At 42.2% G+C, this 23,021-nt stretch overlaps 1 protein-coding gene across 5 annotated transcripts in view; it reads left to right on the top strand.

The window, feature by feature from the left end:
* The window catches only part of LOC147030540 (5'-AMP-activated protein kinase subunit gamma-1-like), a 202,971-nt gene that overhangs the window by 25,661 nt on the left and 154,289 nt on the right, over nt 1-23,021 (top strand). For all 5 annotated transcript variants that reach the window (XM_085874693.1, XM_085874696.1, XM_085874695.1 and 2 more), the window contains 2 exons: nt 6,754-7,057; nt 11,293-11,471. In XM_085874693.1, coding sequence (XP_085730819.1) covers nt 6,754-7,057; nt 11,293-11,471 — 483 coding nt within the window. The remainder of the gene's footprint in view (nt 1-6,753; nt 7,058-11,292; nt 11,472-23,021) is intronic.

Consider the following 23,021-nt stretch of genomic DNA (forward strand, 5'->3'; position numbering starts at 1 on the left):
CAGATGCTAATCAGGTTTTAATTAAAATGAATACAAACACACACCTTGTCAAACCTGCACTGTCACATTGTGGCTTCCAGGTCATAGTGAAGGGCATTTGTTAATAATGTGGCCGAGGGTGGTGGGGTGCCATCTTTTTTTTGTTTTTTTTTTTGTGGGGAAATATGAAACAAACCCTTTGGCTTCCACCAACACCAATATTCCCATCTCCATGCTCAAACCACTAACCTGTGAACAATAACATGTCCATTGTCTTGGCAATTGAAAAGAGACAATGAAAGCCTCTGCTGCTGTTTTGTTGTCATGTGTTATTCCATCCTGGTGGTCCCTTTCTCCTTGTTTGTATAAAGGAATGAGGGGAAGCTGTATTATACATTGTTTTGAAAAAGGAAGTTGCTGTTGATGGAGCAATATTGTGTGGTTAAGCAGATTGCAGTTTGGTAAGTGGTGAGAAAAGTCTTCGTCAGCAAGACTAAATGATTTTGGGATCGGATGGGATGTGATTTTTGAAACGACGTGATGGGTGGTGGTGGCCTTGAAAGCCTGATTGAAGGTGAGTTCGGTTACTCGTACCAAAGCTGTATAAATAAGTGGGGATGTGAAGAAGCGCTGAACTCGAGCACAGATGGAACAATTCGATTGTAATCGAGTTTGATGTGGTGGAGAAAGCAATGAAAACGTCTCTGCTTACAATGAGAAAGCTGTTGGTCTGGCCCCTTGTTTTTTTTTTCTGTCAAAAGTTGACTCCTGTGCCTTAGTTGACAGCATTTGGGAAAGGTGGAGTGCAGAATGCTAAAACAAGCTATTTTTGACACCAGGTTTTCTCTTCTCCAATGGATCCTGATTCGTGCTATATTTTTGGGAAACAAAGTCTGGTCTTATGGAAGAGCTGGAACACTGAACAGATCAGGGTGTAACAAAACAAAAGGAACAGTAGAAAGAGTGGCGGTGGGGGGGGGGCATCGGCAGCAGGGTGGAGGGACAAAATAGAGGTGAAGTTGGACAAATGAGGTGTGGGGGAGGATGCATTGGGTGGACAAGATGAATACAGAAGGAAACCATCGGGAAGGAAAAACTGGAAATTTGGAAGGATGTTGGCTTGGGGATGGGGGGGGCAGTTAACTGAAATGGTGGTGAATAACTGTCTTGACGACCTGGAGGGAAGAATGAGATTGAAGAGAATGTGGAAGTTAGAATGAGGAATGAATGAGTTGAGGTGAGCAGTGATCGATTTTGGATGTTTGGAGTTTCACCAGAAGGGGTTGATGCTGGACCGTGTGCGCCCTGCATCAACCTGGGGGTGACAAAACCAAAGGGGGGCTGCGTTATTGGTAATTAACAAAGATTAAAAGCGAGCATTTGTGAAATACGTCTCGATTTGTGTCTTTGTGTCTGAATAGATGTTTTTTAATTTGGAGGAATTATTGCAATCCATCCCAATGATGAGAGCACCCCATCGGATCCTCTGACACCTCGACAGTTCTTAGAAGGAAGTCTCTGATATTCCAACTCAAATTTAAATGTCATCGCGTGAGCTTGTAGCCATCAACACAGTTGGACGTGTGTCGCGAAGGTTTATGAATCGCTTTGTCGATGTTCTAGATGTCGAGAAATTATCGGTAAATCCAACTGAATGAGGTTGGATTCATCTTTGAACATTGTGGCTGTTGTGTTCAGGTTTCTTCACCTTGATGCCAAATTGGTTACTATTGTCATATTGGTTTTACATCCAATTAGCGTTGGCCTGTTTGTTGTTCCCGTACAGGGAACTCGGGTTCAAATCTCATCCACCATTGCTTGTCCATTGTCTTCTAACATCCTTATGATTCGTGTAAAAAGTACACCAATGTCTACTCGCACCTTTATAGTTGGTACAAGTGATTTATGCACAAGATCCACTATGAGCATGAAATTGATGAAAAAGTCCCAAATTTGTCTATCACATCACAATTTATTTATGTAATTATTCAACAAAATAGATCTGCAAAGGCCTACTAAAGATAACTATAGGGTGTGTGTGTGTGTGTGTGTGTGTGTGTGTGTGTGTGTGTGTGTGTGTGTGTGTGTGTGTGTGTGTGTGTGTGTGTGTGTGTGTGTGTGTTCAGAACGTTGTATCATCCAACAGGTGGACATGTCTGATATTCCCATCTGAGCACTTGTCTCATAATGCATGGATCCCTTGTTCAAACCCAGAATAATGTGTTGGTTTTGTCATTTATTTTCTTGTGTCCTTAACATGACATTTATTTGCAGAATACCCGCCTAATGGGCGATCTTCAGGCTCGTCGGCAGGGCTCAGTATTAAGGGGGACATATGAACTGGATGGGGGGGCACAATTATAATGTTTAATATTTTTGATAACCCGGTATACTATTGTATTCATGCAGCATTGACACATCTATACTGAGGTTGCCGTCGCATACTCACCAAATTGATCTCAGCTAGATTTAATATGTTCCGATGTTTTTGGCCTAAAATTATTCGAATGCAGGAGAGCCGCAACAGACTGGCACATTCACAATGCAGATATTCAATGATTAGACAATTGGCACCAATTCAGGTGAACTTACACAAGGTGTTGTCAAGAATTGGCATGAGAAAATTAATATACCAGAGATACAATGACTAAACGGGGGAGGTTGGCACCGGAATCAGTGCACTTTGAAATAAGATACAGTCGGCTATGACCTGCGATCATCACGTTAAACTATCAACAGCAAATACGACCAGACTGAAGATACCACAAGGTCCGCATTTAAAGCAGTCAATTACACAGAGGTAAGGTTATCCACAAAGCACTAGATATGGGATATGCAAAGCACCAAACACAACATTTAACTTAAACATCAGAAGTACAAAGCAGCCGACCACGGCGGGTGCTGACCACAACCACAACCATAACTGCAACCTTTTTCTTTTCTTAGCCATTTTTGTATATCCATGTCTTTTTCTCCTGCTGCTAGCTCACGCTCTCCGTGACTCGTCCCTCGTGACTCGTGTCACTAATCTCACGACTCGCGACATTTGACGGTTTTATTTATTAAATGATCCATGCACCAAAAACAGTTTTTTTTTTTTCTGCATAATTTCAAATGTCAGGACGATTGCAAACATTTTTAATTTTTATTAGAAAATTACTTTTGTTAGATGGAAGGAGGGTTGTGAAGGTCATGTGGTGCACTTAATCTTTGATTATGTAAATTTATGTATTTTTCTAATTCATATTATCATATTATGACTATTACATTTATACCTAACTTACAACCAATCAGGTAACCTGCTTAATAGGGCCTCCATATCGAAGACGCTGATTGGTTATTCCTTAAAACTAAATGATCCACGACATATATATATATATATATATATATATATATATATATATATATATATATATATATATATATATATATATATATATATATATATATATATATATATATATATATATATATATATATATATATATATATATATATATATATATATATATATAACCACCAACAGCATCGACATTCGACACGAGGCCTTGCGGCTGTCTGTCGACTTGGCTGCTGGCGTTGGTGCTTGCGTTATTATCTTTTATCTTGTGGGCTTGGACTGTATTGTCTTGCCAATTTCTTTTGGAGATGCGCTGGCAAGCGCACACTTACCTCTTGACTGTTATTCATAGAAGGATATTATTAAAGAACAGTTTATCCAAGAAGGCCTAATTAATTATTCACCACGTTGAACATCTGGAATAAGGGTTTTGGTTCACACAGGTGAACTCGTAAACAGCAAGGAGTTCACAGTGGGCGCTCGTCCTTAAACACTAAGTTGTTCACAGGGTGCAAGAGGTCATAAATGGGTGGCGTACAAGTGGGGGGGGGGGAGCACCAGATGCGCCATGGGGCGGGATTTTCAGTGACCTGATCTGAAAATCCTGTTGAAATTGCAAGTCAATCAAATGAAAATTGACAATTTTAGAAATTCGGCTAATGTAGAAATACTACCTCAGTTGTTGACCTTTTGGCCGATGTTGACCTCAAAAATAATTGATGGTTGAATTCATTGAGCTTATTTGAAAACCCTATTTGAATTTCAAGACAATCGAATGAAAATTGGCAATTTTTGGAAACTTGGCCTATGTTGACCTCACATTGACATTGCAGGGACGATACCTACAATCTCCGAAAGTTTCAGAACAATCGGCTGAGTGGTTTGGGTTGAAGATGAGCAGACAGACAAACAAATGAAAAATCACTCAGTGACAACTTGGCGAAACGGAACGGCACTCGGTAGAGAACATACCTCTGCCAGGCTGAATCGTTTACGTTTTGTATGCCACTGTGAGATCGGATCTGATTCCGGACCTTAACCAAAATCGAATTGGCTTGTTCTTGTCACCGAACCAACTCTTCCACCTCATTTTGTCACAAATCATCCAAAACTTTTCTACATACATATTTTTTGGCCCCATCTCTCAAAGGTGAAGAATCACCTAAAAAATTCTCGAATCCGGATCGTCACCAAAATCTAATCAATTAGTCCCTGTCACACTCCTACTCTGTCCACCATGTTTCATCCAAATCCATCCTCAACTTTTTGTGATATCATGCAATATCGTTTTTATCCCCATCTCTCAATGGTGAAGTATCAGTTAAAAATTAAATAATTCTCATATCCAGATGTGGATTCGGATGTTCACCAAAATTGAATCTATTCTTCCTCGTGCCACTCTCAATCTGTCCAAGTTTTGTGTGAATCCATCCATAACCTTTTGTGATATTGTGTTGTATATCATGTTTGACCCTATCTCTCAATGGTGAAAAATCACTTAAAAAAAAAATAAACTCGGATCAGGAACTGGATTCGGATCTTCACCAAAATTTAGTGTTTCCCTCCTTGGCCGGTCACCTACGCACAAAAAACATTTCAAAACGATTACTTGAAAATTGTGGGCAAAAATTGTCGCAGACACGCATACAAACAGATGCTGCAGACCAACATACTTGGTAAAAAAAAAAGAATTTCACCCACTAACAAATACACAAACACCGGTCCGTGAATTGTGGTAAGGATGCAAGGTAGATGTATACAGAGGTATCCTAATATCATCATCCCACCCACTCCCATTGGCTCCTCCTTGAGCGTTGATCACGAAAAAAAAAACAAATAAAGCAAGTTGAAAAAGAAAATGCCTCATCACAACCAAGCTCGTTACGACAACCTCTTTTACAACTTTTGAAACTTTGACTTTGAAGCATTCCGATGAATCCTGACTTTACGATCTATTTTAATGCAGTTTGTGTTGAAACCTTGTCTGTCGGCATTATTAATGTTGAGGATCGAATAAGGCAGACTTTCATTGCAGTGTGGGAAGCTTTCGGCCATCATTATCCCTTCCAGTGGTTTTGTGGAGGACTGTTTTTATTCTGAGTGAAGGAGGAAGAGAGGGGCTTGAGGAGGATTATTCTTCTTTACTGCCTCCATACCCTGCTATTTTGGAGCATTGCTTGTGATTTGATGTTTAAAGTTGAAGGGTTGCTCACAAGCTAATTACATCAGTTTGTTCATTTTGTGAAGTATTGTTGATATCCCCATAACCTGGTTGGGGGGAAGGGGAGGGCAGATATGGGGGTGGGCAGAGTGCCAATGAACAGTTTGATTGTTCCCAAACCTGATAATTTACCATGGACCACACCCATCCAGCTCGGTATGCTGCCGAAGCAGCCTTCAACTCGTACACTAGTTTAGGACTTGACCAGCACACAATAGCTGGCTGACTTTTTTTTTTTTTTTTTTTTTTTTTTTTTTTTTTTCAAAAGTGCCATTGGATTTTTATGATCCACAAGTCGAATGCTGAAAGATGAGACCACCAGATGAACTTTTCTATTTGTGGGAAGAAGGAGGTGGTGGGGGTTTCATGAGTGACTGATGAACCCATTGATATTTTTCAATGAGCTGATGCTGAGTCTGAAAAATGGAACATGTCCTTCAATCCTGAAAAATCTCAGTCTCACCCTGTCGAAGGGTCATTAAACTAATTCCTACCTCTCTATTTCCATGGTCATCCACTGGAAGAAGTTTGTTCTCTTGAACTTCTCAACCTCATGAGCCAAACTCTCCTGGGCCAACCGCAGAGCAAAGCTGGCTTCCAAAGCCTGCCGCAGACTGGACCATCCTCCATGAATCCAAGTCTTTCTTTGATAAATCAGAACGATTCGGTCTCCAAGGCCTTCGTCTATAATGGAGTACTGCTCTTCCGTATGGGCTGACACCCCACCATCACATCTGTCTCTCCTGGATTATATGGGATCTAAAGCTCTCAGAATTATTGCAATCTCCTGTGATGAGGCCAAAGCGCAAGGTCTGTTGCCCTCACGTTTCAGGCAGGCAGTGCACCGCCAACTCCTATCATACCCCATGATCTTTATTACTCCCATCAACCCTTCCTAACTTGGCCAACCCTTTTACTTGCTGATTTCAATGCTTCTTCCCATCTTTCTCTCTTCATCTCTTCCTTTCCTGTTTGTTCATTCCCTTGCTGGTTGTACCCAATTGTTGCCTCATGACACCCCACTGTCAATTTAATCTGGTTCTTCCATAAGTTTTGCTCTTGCAGAAGTGGGAAAAAAAAATTATTGAAAAATGGTGTGCTACCTTATTTTAGATTTAATCCCACGTCCCCCCCCCAAACTCACCCTTCATTGGAGATGATTACTTCAAGGACATTTACAAATATTTTACTGAGATCTTGTAATTTTTCACAGTGGGATGAGTCACGGGGCAGCCTTCCATTTCCCAACCTGCGACGTGCAAGCCTGCCACGCCGCCGCACCTCAACACCTGTGCCTATCATGACGGGGGGGCTCAAGTCTCCTCTGAGCCCTGTCCCGGTACCGCCTGCCGATCAACGGCAGTCCTCGCGGCGTCGTAGCTTGCCGGGAATATTTCGCTCCGCACCATCATCCCGTGATTCCAGCTCAAGTCCTATCTTCGTACCTCCCTCTGGTGTAACCTCACCGAATAAGCTCCCACCCATGGCCACCCGGTTCTTCTCACGTTCCCGTAGAGGTAAGTTGCTGTTTGCGCTCGTTTTGTTCACATTGTGAATGGGTTTGATTTTGTTTTCTAAAGCAACCTTCATACTTGTTCGTCCTTCCTTAAGATTTGCTTTGTGGTGCTAACGCATCGACGGCTTGAATATTGTTTAGTTTTCTACAGTGCTTGGGTACATGTATCTGCTGGACCTTCACAATGCTTCCTCATGTCTGCTGTTACAGCACCTTTCCTCTGGGACCATCTTGATTATGTTTTGTGGAGATAAGTTGAGAAAAATAAGGAAGGCACGGTGGAGGTTACAAAAGTGTTGAGTATAGTTGGATGAAAACGCAGATGAAGCTTGGAGGAGGATTGGAGTAAGGAGAGGGAAGAGGGCATATGTGGAGCTGTTGGTCAGGAGAAAATGTTGATATTTGCGTATCTACTAAATGGATGGCTCCTACATAAAATGTACCTTGCAATGTCTATAATTCTTTGAGGAAATGATCCTTGTGCCAAAAAAACATCTCATGTTCGACTCGTGCAAGAATGGGAGTTTATCATTAAATTATTATATACCCATGCATTTTGAAGCTGTTTGGGGGAATTGCTCCCATGATAAGCATGGTGAGTTGGATGATTATTTTACTATAACGTGTGGATGGTTCCACATTGAAAAAGGTTTCATTGCTATCCGACTAGCACCCCCCCACACCCCAACCCCAACCGACTATCCCACCATCTAACCTTTGATCAGGAATCCATGTCAGAATGTCTCTCCTGGCAATAACCTCATGAGCCTTGCATGGTTGATTTATATTAAACTTTATTTGAGCGTCTGCATCTGTCTTTCCCTGAATTTATCGACCAAGAGGAAATTATGCTGCTTTGGACAACACAGTTTCTGCTTGCACAACTGATGAGACATCCTCACCCCCATTCCATAACTAGATCTACTCCCATGATTACTGCACCATAAACGTGGATATTTGTGGCTGAGTTTCTTGTTTGAGTCGGATCTGTTGAGAATTGCGGTGGTTGAGTTGGTTTTTTTATTTATTTTTTATTTACTGATACTGAGCCATTGTCTGGATGATTAATGAAAGGAAGTTTAAAAAGAAAAGATTTAAGGAACAGGATGTCTTGTGGAAAATAATAATCGGTAGTGGTGGTGGTGGTGGTGTTTTACATTGAGTAGTGTTCATGTTTGTTTGATTGGTTACTGATGTGGACCCTATATTTTTGAGATTAAGTCAAATATTGAAAGGCACCCTCTCTCCGTTCTCCACTATTCTAAACGCTGACAATTTGAGGAACGGCCTGGCCATGCACATGCACATGCACATCCATACCATTGAAAGATCTTTAAAAAACAAACAATTTTTTTTTTTTTTTTTGTCAAAACAAGTTTGTTTGGCAGAAACTGCCTTTCACTGGGCCTTCCTTTCATTGTTCTCTGTAGGCCCTCCCGGTGCTTTATGGGCCTGGCACTCTGGAACATGAAGGGGGCAGCCTTCCGTTTGGTCTCTGCGCCATGTAGGTCAAACATGTAAACAATTGCCCTCAGTGGCAGGGCGTGCAAGGGGAAGGGCATCTGGCTGGGATTTCCACCTCCCCAAAGAGTCTCCAATTTGCACAAGATTGGTCTTGAGCCGGTAAGACTGCGGAGGAGGGTTTTGTTGCAAGTATGCACATGACTACCTCTTATGTTGGAAGGCTTTCTCACCAATTATAATCATTTTATCTGTTTGCTTTTTTTTTTTTTCCGAGCCAAAAACAAGATCTTTCTTGGAATAACAGCTGTTGAAAAGAGCAATGATTGTGATGTACCCAGTGTTCACATTTCGCTGCAGGATGCTTTGTTAAAAATGATCATACTGCACGCTTTACCCGAAGCAGTACGATGAGTATTACGATTATGTAATTATTGACCAAGTAAGTCAAATAATGGTGTGTAGTTACGTATTTGAACCATTGTTTGAAGTGAACCTTTTTTACCTCCACCACTGAAGGTGAAGGAGGTGATGTTTTCACCTCTCTGTCCGTTTGTTTGTTTGTGTGCAGGATATCTCAAAAAGTTGACGGATCCAGATGAAATTTGGTGTGCAGGTTGAGTGTGTGACAAGGACAAACTGATTAGATTTTGGAGAAGATCCGGATCCGGATCCGACTACTAGAATTTTTTTAAATGATTTTTTTTTTCACCATCAAGAGATGAGGCTAAACTATAATTTATAGCATGATATCTCAAAAGGTTGTAGACTGATTCGGATGAAACTTGGTGGACCAGTTGGGTGTGCGACCAAGACAAATTCATTCGGTTTTGGTGAAGATCTGAATCTGGATCAGAATACGAGAATTATTTATTCAAGTGAGTCTTCACCATTGAGAGATTGGGCCAAAAAATGATATATTGGGCCGCATGACATTTCAAAAATGTATTGGGCCAGATATGTTCTCATGGATCAGGCATTACGTGGCGGAGGTACGCGCCCTACCGAGTGCTCTTCCAGTTTTGTTTTTGGATTTGCACTGGCTCACCTTTGTTAGCGTCTTGCTTTTGCAAGGCCACTTCAGGGCTGAGTAAGATATTTTAAGGTCTCGTTCAGCCCTGAAGTAGAAATTCCTCGTTTATTTTTAAATTTGAGATCGGCAAGGTCCAAATTTCCACAGTTTTGTTTTCAACAAACGTAAGAAAATGCATCTGCACAGACTATTTCCTGTCTTCCTTTAGACCTAGCCGTTCCAATGACGATTTGATCCATCATGTTTCCTGCGGAACTTTACAAGAGTTTGGTGGGAATTTCTGATTGCACCGCAATCCACCACGTACATCTTGTTTGTTTTCAACACGATGAAATTATATCTGACTCGTGAGTTTTTTTTTGTTGTTTTCTTTCATTGAAACTTCTTGTTTGCTTTTCTCACAGTAAGTAACATGTCAAACATTCTCCAAGAGTGGGAGTTTTGTAAGCATGGAAATCCAGAGTTTGGTTTGAAGAAATTTCAGGATTGTTGGCCTCGAAGGGATGAAGGAGTTCCATTGGTCTGTCAGTGAGTGTGTGAACGCACACAGATCTTCTTTTAATATAGGTTGTTCATTCTCGGATTAACTACAATCTATAGACCCCTGCAAGGCTCTCCATTGTTTAATGTTGAAGGCTCTCTTTTGGGGAGGGAGGGACTTTTTTTTTTTTTTGTTTGAGACTTCAGATGAGTATTCGGGATGAGGTACCAGCAAACCTTTGTCCAAATTTTTTGGCTGACAATTCTGTGATGTAATCTACGAAGCATTTATGCCTTTTAAAGGGCTCCATCTGCAGTTTTTGGCAAGTTCAATGAGGAGGGAGGAGGATGGATTTGAATAGAAAAAGACATGGGGATGTGGGTGGGCGATGGAAAGGGTTAACTTTTCTGTGGTCACAAGTTGCGATTTAACAAGCAAAACATCCTGATATTAAATGTGGGATTGTTCTCCGATGAAGATTGCGTGTGTGTCTGTGCGTGCTTTAATGCTCATATTGAAATGCAAATAAAATGGTTTTCATTTGTCGAATTCGCCATTTGGGTTGTGCTTTAACTTGGGCTCCATGTCGGAGCACGGTTGCAGAAGCTTCTCCAGAGGTGTTTTGTTGAATGTCCTGAATGTTTGGCATCCATTTCCTCCTACCATTGTCTGTATGCTTATGGGAGCCTCGGCAGGCAGGTTCTCTGTTTTGGGGTTTAACATGTAACGGGAAGGTTTAACCTTTTACCCATTCTCGCCTCAGCTCGAGGAATAATTTTACTTGTGTGGGAAATGTCTGGAATACATATGATGGTAGATGGCTGTCACGGGTATTTTACCTGATCTCGAGTTTACATGCAATCTCAAGTGTGATTTTTCACAGTCCTCATACTTGGTGCTTGTGCATCTCCCTTGGGGGGAGGGGGGGATGGTTTGTGTTTTCTGGAATGTGAATCGCACCATTGCAATTGTTGCTAATGCCAACTTTTCAGGATGCTGTGCCAACTTGCTCTTGTGTTTTTTTTTTAATGGTAACCGATTTAATCTCGTAGTTGATGTTTGGATCAATTTTGAGCATTTTCTTATTAATTCCATACAGTTGGGAGGTGGAATGCTGAGAATTTTCACCTTTGGCGAGCTTGTTTACAATATCATACCATGCCGTGAGGTTTATTGCCTTAAGTTGGTTTATAAGTATTTGTGTTTATTTTGTTTCCTTGACTCCTGTTTTCCTTGCAATCCCTCAAACCATCCCCACCAGCCTCGGGTCCACCAACTGTACCACCCAAATCACATGGTCTCATCTCCACTTTTCCTCTTGAGAGCTATGTACGGGAGCCGGAGCGGATGGGTCGACCACGTCGCCACTCAACCGTCGAACCATGCCAGCGGACCTACTATACTGGTCGCACACTTGATGGTGGCTTTTCTCACACTCCGGTGCGGGCTTTCCCTCCACTCTTATTTACAGTTCTCACATTTCATTCAATACCTACCAATAACTCTGTTTGCACAGCCACCTCTATCACCAAGTGGCAAATTATGCAGGTTTTTTATTTACTTGTATAATTGCTTCTTGGTGAACAAAGGGTTTAATTAAGATTACTTGTTGATTGGCAAATAAGTTTTTATCCATAATATATTATGATATGACGATCTGATTTTTATTTTTATTTTTTGCATAAATCTTCTGATGATGTTTTTTTGTATCTGTGGCAGTAAATAGGCAACATTTAAAAACGTAATTGATCCTTAATTGGTGAAATCATCCACTTTGTTGGTAGGATGTTCTTGGTTATGAATTATGTAGTTCCAACCCACCCTCAATCCCCTACCCAACCTGAACATAAAGGTAATGGGAAAGATTTTAATTTTTAAGAAACTGTCTCCTGTATCATTTGATAAATTTCTTCTTTATCATCTTGCAAAAACTTGTGAATCTCTTCATCTAATCATTGTCTTTTCCTTTTTTTTGTGTAAAGGAGGGTGGCTGCCTCACACCCCCACCACATGCCCTCAAAAGTTTTCCAAGTTAAAAAAAAAAAAAATTCTTATTTCCTCTTTCTTCTTCTGTGTTTATGGAGAGGTGAACTCTTGCAAATTATTTTTGAAAAGCTCATTTGGCTGCTTCTGGATGGGTTTGAGGGTCGAGTAACAGCCTATCCAGGTTCCTCCTGATGACTCGATCTTTGCCAATTTGGGTTACTCTTGATGGCTGCAATGCTGTATTTGGTTTTTCACTTGATTACAGTTTAAAAAAAAAAAATTCATCCCACAACAACTCTTATCACATCCTCCATCTCACCCCCTCCCCCCTCCTTCAATCCCCCATCTAGACAATCTGCATCTTTTTCTTTTTTTTTAATTTTTAAAGTCTCCTTCACACACTTTGATTCTGATAGGATGTTGCAGACGTTGTGCACTTGCATTTGCACTGTTTAGTCTGGGTTTGATTACCGACCTTACTGACCTCCTGGGTTGGTGCTTCACAGGCAGGGCATTGCATTACCTTGTTTGCCAACATTCAGGTTGACCTTAATCTGGGTATCTTGTCTGCAAATGCGAACACAAATTTACAGTTGCTCGAAGCTTGTTGGCAGAGAGAATGGCCAGGACATCGACATAGACCATCTTTGTTCCCGTGGTATTTGGCAGGTCTGCCATGCAGATGTTGAAGAGGACAACATTGTGGTATTAGTGCCTGTTCAATTACTGAGGAGGAAATGCTCCAGAAGTTTCAACTGAATGGGAAGTCGTGATATTTGCCGATAGCTTTTGCAGTCTGTGTTTTCTTTGCCAGACTTGAGTATGGGACCACATTGGCTTTATTCCATGCATGGGAGACTCCATGTCGTGAAAGTGTGAAATGAATCGTTTTGGTCATTGTAGAAGTTCACTTCTGGCATTGATTAGCTACTCTGGGTGGATATTATTTGGGTTCAGAACCTTTTTGTCTTGAGACACTTCAGTGTGGCGAGTAGTTCGCAGATGCTGTTTTTGCTCATCTAACCATGATCAGGCAGTGGAGATCATCTTGTCTTTGCCTCCTCATTGTTGATTTGCATGGAAAACTTTGCCTGGGTTGAGGTACTTATCATTGTTGGGTATGCCGTCAATGGCATCTGGAGTAACAATGCAAGGTTCATGTTTGGCTGATTAGCCAGAGGCAGTTGATTGTGTTCCATGCCTTGCAGCTCAAATATGTGAAGTTGATGTCTGCAACGGTTTCCTCCATCTTGGTCTGCGTGCATTGTTCGACAACAATGTGTCAGACTAATACATGTGAATAAACTTTGAGCATTTATTCGAGTTTATTTAAGTTTTTGTTAATAATTTTTTAATTATTAAATACAAGCAGATAACCCAGTTCTACTGAGCTGTTGTAAGATAATTCATTCCCAATAGAGTGGTGAATATTTCTGGAGTTTGCTTGGAATGTCCTTTGACAGCATCGTACTCATTAACTGTTGAGACTGCGAAGGTTTTTCGGTGAAGTCAATGGACGACAAGGTAATTATATGTTGGCCAAATTTGACTATCTTTTGTGGTTATATTTATATATATGTATATGTGTATATATACATATATACATATATACATATATACATATATACATATATACATATATACATATATATATTTTATTTTATTTTTTTTTACTTCTGGAAGGTGTGCGAACCAGTGACTGAGCTGATAAACCACTCGTGTGCACAACAAAAATGCAGATCACTCGAAATTGCTTGAATATCTATATTTGTAAAACTCCACATGCACTCTTTGGAAGAAGAGCTCTGAAATGAGGAATCATTCAGCATTATATGTGCTGCGGTTACGACGTTTACCCCGTTCAGACACAATCGCGCATCTTGCCTTTATCGAGTTATGAGAAGATATCCCTGCTCCAATGGGCTGTTGTAAGAAATTGGTTTTCAAATGGAGTGTGGAATATTTAAGGAGTTTGACAGGAATGTATTTTAACAGCAGAATGGCATGGACCCAGGACTCGTGGAAATTCTGCATAATGTAAAATGTGACTTCGAGTCCTCAACCCTTATTTTTAGCTCGCCTGTTCGAAGAACAGAGAGCTACAGGGATACCCCCGGCGTGAGCGTCGGCGTGCAAGTTAGAGAAGCTTGCCATTCATTTAATGTGTACTAGGATGCTGATATTTGGCATGGAGGTTCCTTTGGGGTATATTATTGAAGTAGTGAAGTTGAAATTAAAAAATAATTTCAAATATTTTAAATTTTTGACCTGTTTTGAACTTAACTTTTTTGTAGTACATCAACGTAAAAGTTTTTTCCTTTCTAATGTTTTTATCTACCACACTATTTTTTTTTTTTAACTGATTACAATATACAAATACATATATTACTTTAAAATTATTTGGATCAGACTTCACTGCAATGCTTTATAAAAAATATTATTAGACTAGTCTTTTAAAAACTATAAATGTGTTAAATGTGTCTCTCAAAAATTCCCCCCTCACCTTTCTCCCACCTTTCATCCCCCTCACTCTTCCTTCTCAAAGTTGCCCCCCCTCTCATCCACCAACCTGCCTCCCTCCACTGCCCTCTCACCTCCATCTCTTCACTCCACCTCCTCAAATCCTCAACTGCCTTCTTCCTTCTCTCTTCTTCCCCCTCTCCCCCACCACCACAGAACCTTTTCTCCTCATTCAGCCCCCTCCCCTCGCTATTCTGCAATACCCCACACTCCTTCAGCAACCCGCCTTAGCTGCCCCCCTCATCCCTTGTCCTACCCTCCCCCTCCCCTCCCCCCCCACCTCCTGCACCCAAAGCCTCCTCCCCTTCCTCTTCATTAAAAGTGTGGACCTCAAATATCTGAGGCCTTCGCTCAAACCTTTCAGATCTTTCCATACATGTTGCCACTGACAAACCAGACATTATCTGCCTAACAAAAACTTTCCTCTCCCAAGACGTGTCTGACTCCCAAGTATCTCTCCCCGGTTACTCCCTCTTATGGTATGACAGACCTGAGCCTCGTCCTGGTGGAGGTGTTGCTCTCTTCATCAAAGACTCTATTCCTCACTCTCCATGCACTGCTCTCACTCCCCCACACCCCCAGGAATACCTCTGGCTACGGCTTCCCCTCCACTCCCACCTCATGTTTATATGTGTACTGTACCGTCCACCGAACAGTGATGACTCCATCTACACCTCACTATCCGAAAACATGGACCATCTTGTATCTTCTCATCCAAACTCTCTCTTCCTCTTATGTGGTGACTTCAATTGTCATCACGCCAGTTGGCTAGGTGTGGGTACCTCTCTCACCTGCCATGGCACCTCAGCAAAAGCTTTCTGCGACTCATTGGGACTGACTCAATCGGTCAACTTCCCGACCCGGATCTCAACCAATGGTACTCCATCTCTTCTGGATCTGATTTTGACAAATTTCCCTGACAATATCTGCTGCTCTTCCTTCGCTCCAATTGGTTCTTCTGACCACGTCCTTGTCAAAGTGGACATCTCTCTGGTTATCAGAGAACCACCTCACCGCCGTCGAGTCTGGCATTTCACTCAAGCCGACTGGCAGGGTCTCCGAGCAGCCATCAAACTTACAGACTGGTCTCCTATCACGACTTTCTCAAACATCAACTCATCCTGGGAATTCTTTCAAAGAAACTTGCTCTCCCTCATGCACAGATTTATCCCCTCTCATGTTCAGTTGTCTTACCCTTCCTCCCGCCCTTGGTTTACTGAACCTTGTGGCGAGGCAGTTGTCCTGAAACAACTTGCCTTTGCCTCATGGAAAGCAAACCCAACTGAGGGCAATCTCAGTTCTTTCCACAAAGCTCGGAACAAGTGTGTATCTACCCTCAGGAGAGCCAGAAAACAACATCTTTCTCATCTCAAGTCTGAACTCTCAAACCTCTCCCTCCTCAAAATCCTGGTGGCGTTTATTCAAATCTGTTTCTGGTGTATGTTCCCCCTCCATCCCCTCACTTACCTCAAATGGCCGCACTGCTGATACCGCACGTGATAAAGCTGAATGTCTAAACTCGGTGTTTGCAGCTAAATCTTGTGTCCTAAACCCATCACTATCTCTACCCACTTTACCCAGTCGCACCCAACTGTCCCTGGACTCTGTATCCTTTTCTTCTAACAAGGTGGAGAGCTTGCTTTCAAACCTCGACTCAGATTCTGCAACCGGTCCAGACGGCATCAGCCACGTGTCCTCAAAGCCTGCTCTTCTGCTCTTGCTCACCCTCTCTCTGTTCTATTCACCCTCTCATTTGCTCAAGGTCATCTGCCATCTGCTTGGAAATCTGCTAACATCACTGCCCTGCATAAAAAAGGTGCAAAAACAGATCCCTGTAACTCCAGACCAATCAGCCTTCTCCCAATCATCAGCAAGGTTATGGAATCCATCATCGCTTCAGACATGAAATCCTTCCTCTTCTCCAATGGCTTGATTTCCAATCATCAATTTGGTTTCAGACTAGGTCACTCTACCCTGGATATGCTGCTTCTGCTCTCCCATCAATGGATGGAGGTCCTCAATGCCAGACAGGAAATCCGAGCCGTATCCCTGGACATATCACGTGCTTTTGACAGTCTGGCACCCTGTCCTACCCACCAAACTCTCTTCCCATGGTATTCAAAGCCATCTCCACTCATGGCTCGCAGACTTCCTCTCCTGTCGCAGTCAACGTGTGGCCCTAAATGGAGTTTTCATCCCCTCTTCCTGTGCAGGCTGGAGTTCCTCAAGGTAACGTTCTTGCCCCTGTTCTTTTTCTGGTTTTCATCAATGATCTCTCCGACTCTCTGGAAAATCCTCTATTTCTCTTTGCCGACGACTCCACCCTCTGCCGTACCATCTGTCATCCCTCAGACCGGCAAGCAGCAGCTTCTTCGCTCACTGCAGATCTGGATAAAATCACAAACTGGTCCAACACGTGGAACATGTCTTTCAATCCAGACAAATCTCACACTCTCACTATGTCTCTTCGAAAGGACCGTTTACAAAACCCCCCCATCCACTTTCTCAACAATCCTCTGGAAGAAGTCTTTTCTTTCAAGCTTCTAGGTCTCACTATCTGCCATGACCTTTCCTGGGAAAGTCACATTTCCAACCTCGCCTCAAAAGCCAGTCGCCGACTGGGAATCCTCCGTCGTGCTAAGTCCTTCCTCGGCCCTCTTGAGCTCCTGACCACTTACAAAGCTTTGTCCGTAGCCTGATGGAGTACTGCTCTCCCCTCTGGGCTGGTGCTCCTGCCTCCCACCTTTCTCGGCTTCACGCTGTCGAAACCAGGGCATTTAAGATCATCGGCATCTCCCGCATTGAAGCTGAGTCTTTGGGCCTCTCACTCGATCACCGCAGGTTGGTCGGTGGTCTTTCTGTCTTCTACCGACTCCTCTCCAGCCTTGCCCCCCCTGCTCTCTCTGCGATTTGTCCCCACCACATTTCCACAGGGCGCTCAAGGTCCGCCAACAACCCCCTTCTGGTAAAACTACCAAAATCACGAATCACTGCTCATCTTCACTCTTTCATTCCTCTTTTTTCCCGCCTTTGGAATAAACTTCCTCACTCTATTCTTTCCCATTCTTCCCTACAGGCTTTCAAAACAGCTGTTCACCACCACCTCTTCTCTTCCCCCATCCAAATCCTCGATCTTTTCTACCCCCGATAATCCACCCAAGCCCACTTCCTTCATTTCTCCTGCTTTCCTTCCTGAAAGTCCCTGAAACGTCCATCTTCTCTTCGCCATGTTCCCCGTCCCATCCCCATCCCTCTCCCTTCCACAGTTCACCTAATGTGTCTGTTCCCCACTGTTTTGTCCCTTCCACTCCCGTCCCTCTTGTCTCATGCCTCCTTGCTGTGAGTTGTGTGTTAGCTCTCATACGAGCCTCGACCAAGGTATACAAAAAAAAACAAAAAAAAAACAGGCGAGCATTGGGTGGCTTTGACACCAACTCTCTGGTTCTTTAAGGCCTCATCTCTCCCTCCTTCCCAACTCCAAGTCCGTGTTCCTTCCCCCTGCCTCACAAGGATTGACACACAGACTGATTAGACCTGCATAGACCTCAAGCCAATACGGAAGGCATCACTGGTTTCCAGCTTTTCATTATTCGGCCCCTACCAGTTTTACCAGAGGGGTGGTTTGCTGTCTCTGTCTGTCCATCAATCCCACCTGTGGTTTTTCCAAGTCCTTTTTCCCCCAGACACTTAAACATCCTCAACTGAAACTTGGTGCATTGTGTTATTTTGACTTTCAGGCCATTTTGTCAGTTTTTCAATTATGCCATTTTTAGACTCAGAAAATATCACATATTGTACATGGGTCAGTGTTCAGCTGCCCTAACTCCATCCCACTACTTTACACCCATTGGCTGGAGAGCTGGCCTGACTCCACCCCAATAAAATCATGCATCGCCATTGCATGAATCAGCACAGATTGACAGGCCTTAGACCTGTGTTGTTAGTCCATGGCCCGTTGCAATTGGAATGATCTCAGGTGTATAACCACACGAGGGGAGCACTCGGTCGAGTGCAAAACCTCCGCCACCAATACTGCTGGGTCACTTAAGTTAACCAGATATCCTATTAATTGTATGTCAAAACGGATCAGACTCTACTGAACCACGATTGAATAAACTAAATGCCCAAAAAATAAAATCGAAATTTTTTTGAAAAAAAAGTTGCAAATTTTTTTTTTTTCCTCCAACAAATTTTATTTTTGGTTGGAAATCACTTAAAACATGTAGAAATGCAAAAACAAAAATTCAAATATTTTTTCAAAATGGCGGCCATATTGGACTTTGGAACAAGTCCAAAATCTAATAGCATGATCCTTGGACCATACCTAATCCCACCACCAAGTTTCGTCGAAATCCATCCAGGAGTTTTTCCGTAATACTGTTCACAAACAAACAAGCAGTCATAGACTGGTACTTGCGAAATCGTCAACTTGACCTCTGACCTTGTCTAATAAAAGCTGTCTCTTGAGAAGGTAGCGAGGCAAACTAGAAGTTTCGACGATGATTCTGTACCAATCCATCAAAAATCAAATGTTTTGGATGTTTGACCTCACTGTGACTTTGACCTTTGACCGAGTTTGACCAAAATCTAATCGGTGCTTGCCACCACCCTCCTGAATCACGTGGTGTAATTTGACATTGGTTGCTTCTTCCGTTCTCAAGTTATCGTTTTTTGGATGTTTGACCTTTGACCGATTTTGACAAATTTAATCAGCGCGAGCCATCAGCCTTCTGAATCATGTGGTGTAATTTGACATTGGTAGCTTCTTCCGTTCTCGAGTTATCGTGCCTACAAACAAACGAACAAACAAACAAGCAGTCATAGACTGGTACTTACGGAATCGTCAACTTGACCTCTGACCTTGTCTCATAAAAGCTGTCTCTCGAGAAGGTAGCGAGGCAAACGAAGTTTCTACGATGATTCTGTACCAATCCATCAAAAATCGAATGTTTTGGATGTTTGACCTCACTGTGACCTTGACCTTTGACCGATTTCGACCAAAATCGAATCGGCACTTGCCATCACCCTCCTGAATCACGTGGTGTAATTTGACATTGGTAGCTTCTTCCCTTCTCGAGTTATCTGTACCAAACCATCAAAAATCGAATATTTGACCTCACTGTGACCTTGACCTTTGACCGATTTTGACCAAAATCTAATCGGCACTAGCCATCACCTCCTGAATCACGTGGTGTAATTTGACATTGGTAGCTTCTTCCGTTCTCGAGTTATCGTGCCTACAAACAAACTTAAGTCATCAATATACTTACGAAATCTTTAGATTTCGTAAGTAACAAACAGACAGGGGTGAAAACAGTAACCTCCGTCCATCTTCGATAGCGGAGGTTAAATATATTATATATGCACATAAGCCGTACATCTTTTTGCTTCATGTATGTGCATCAGGTTATTAATCTCCGACCAGGTTTTACTGGAGGGCACTATAGATTTTCTCTCCATCTGCCCATCCATCCCATGTGTGCTGTTTCAGACTTTTTTTTTTCCCCGATACCCTCCAACATATTCGACTGAAACTTGTGGGTGGGTGGGTTAGAGAGCTTCTTATTCTTCATTTTGGTTCCGGTATCGGCTCGATTATGCGTTAAACGCAAACAATTTTCTCCAGAACATTCATTGGGACCTGTGGGTGACGAGCATTGCAAAGCAATTCTCGCTCTTGTTTTCATCTATTTTGGTTTTCAGTTTTTCATTATATTCATTCATTTGTTCGCCCAATACCCCCCAATTATTTGGTGTTTTAGGACAACATGCAAGGCTGTGTGATGTCAAGAGCTTTCCCTCACTGAAGACCACAATACAATCTACAAGGATTCCGCATGCAGTATCACTTCACTTCTGATCACATCGAATAAACAAATAAAATAAAAACCCACTTTCGATTCCTCCCAGCTCATTTTTCACCACCTCCAACTTGACATGCATGCATTAGTGAAGAGTCTGAGGTTCCTTTTTGGGGAGAATTCGTTAGTTTACAAAATGATGAAATTTTCTCAGTGAAGTAAATGGATGAAAAGGAAATTATTTCTTTCTTTTTTCTTTTTTTTTCCTGTGATTTTTCCTTTAACTGCATATTATGGTCACCAACTGTTAAGACTGCTAAGGTTTGGCGGTGAAGTAAATCGATGGAAAGGTCATTATACGTTGACTGAATAGTTTGTTTTATTATTATTATTATATATTGTCTTGTACTTGTAGATATGCAATCACATGTGCAACAAAAATGACTGTAATTTGCAAACCTTTACATCCACAGTCTGGACCCAAGAGCTCTTGAATGAGGTGTCAGCATTGCACATGTGGTTGACATTTACCCCGCTCAGTCAAAATTGGCCAACTTGCACACGCACACGCACACACACACAGTATCTCACAAAAGTGAGTACACCCCTCACAAATATGTAAATAATTCAGTGTAACTTTTAAAGCAGCTGTGCTTGAAGCAAAACCTTAGAGTTGATGACGGAGTAGACATTGTGCAATATGTTTGCAGGCACAAAACTGCCATTCCATAAAAACAATGTGGCATATTATGAATATTTCTGAAGACGAGTCAACAAAAGTGAGTGCATCCCTGCTATTGTCTGCACAAGAAGTATGTCAAGCATGGTAAAACAACGATGACTGCACGTACTGTTCACCAAGTTCAGAATCTAGTCCTCCAAGACAGACAGTGTCGCCAATATTGCTGAAGAGATTTCTACAGCTTCTGGCCAGTCTGTTAGTGCGCAAAACCATACGTCGCACACTCCATCGTATCGGGTTGCATGGGCGTCGTCCAAGGCATAAGCCTCTCCTGAACAGAGCCACAAGAAAGCTCGCAAACAGTTTGCTGAAGCACATCAATCCAAGCCCCTGGACTACTGGCAACATGTCTTCTGGTCTGATGAAACGAAGATCAATTTGTTTGGATCTGATGTAGTGCAGCGTGTCTGGCGGCGACCTGGGGAACAGTACCAAGACAAGTGGGTTATCCCAACGGTCAAGCATGGTGGTGGTAGTGTCATGGTGTGGGGATGCTTGAGTGCTGCCGGTACTGGAGAGCTCAAGTTCATCGAGGGAAACATGGATTCTACGATGTACTGTGACATCCTGAAGGAGAAGATGTTACCCTCCCTGCGACAACTTGGTACAGGATCCCAGCAAAGACATGTGGAACACTGGTCAACTCCATACCGAGTAGAATAGCTGCTGTGCTCAAAAACAATGGTGGACATATAAAACACTGAAAACAATAACGCTTCAATGTGAGAAATTTCCTTGGGTGTACTCACTTTTGTTGCCCCCCTCCCCCACTTTTCACAGATATGCCCAGTATGCCAAATTGTTTCCACATAATAAATGTTTTGGGCCTGTACATGTATGACAGAATGTCTACTCTATCATTTATTTGAGTCTTGTGTTTATAATACATCGAAGTAAAAAGTTGCAACAAAATATGTACATTTTTGTGAATGGTGTAATCACTTTTGTGAGATACTGTATATATGTGTATGTATGTATGTATATATGTCTATATATGTCTATATATGTATATATATATATATATATATATATATATATATATATATATATGCGCATGGCTCACAAGTGGGTCCACATACTGTTACACAAAGGGCAAAAAAAAAGCTTAGGGAAACATGAAATGCAACCCATTATGTTAATCTGCATGTATTCAAATTGCTTAATCTAAATTTTTAGACCTGCAGCATGTCTGGTTTTAAAGTTACCACTGAATATCGACAACACTGTAAATACACGTTCGAATTTCGAGCTTGGCGTCAGCGTTATGTATGGAATCGGATTAAGAAAAACAACGTAAATATTATATTTTGGGATAAGAAACAGATAATTTTACTCTGCCTTTTTAAACAGGCTCAATATGTGACAGGAAAAAGAAAAAAAAACAACACATTTTGAGAGAGTCCGATGTTATAAATTACGAAGAAAACGCAGACGAGTTCAGTCGCAAAGAAAGCCACACTTGTAAGCGGAAAATAACGTTAAAATTGAATCTATTTCTTTCGAACTTTTGAAAATAATCACTTTAAACATGAAAAGAAAAACATAATTATTACTTCTCGGATCCTCACGAAGCACCAAAAAAATTATTGCGTTGTTTAAAATGAAGAATTATCAGACAAATGTGAGTCTCCTCATTCGGCTCGGTGTCCTCCCGTTGGATTCGTACTGTTGCGGATTCGCGCCCGCCGGCGTGCGGACGGCCACGTAACTCGAATCGCGGCACGTCGCCCACCGGACGGACAATCCAGTCGTGACCCTCTCGGACTAACGCCGGGAACTAGTCACGGGTGGACCTTTCGGTCTCACCACGATCGTGCCAATCGGCCCCCGCGTGGGATAGGGTTGCTCGCCAAATTCGACCTACCTAAGTACCCACACGGAGGGTAGACCGGGCGATCGCACCTCGCCGCAGGTCGACTTCGGACACGGGCCACTTTAAGC

This window comes from Eptatretus burgeri, chromosome 3, assembly GCF_056783735.1.
Source record: "Eptatretus burgeri isolate ZD-2024b chromosome 3, Ebu_testis_v1, whole genome shotgun sequence".
Classification (NCBI taxonomy): domain Eukaryota; kingdom Metazoa; phylum Chordata; class Myxini; order Myxiniformes; family Myxinidae; genus Eptatretus; species Eptatretus burgeri.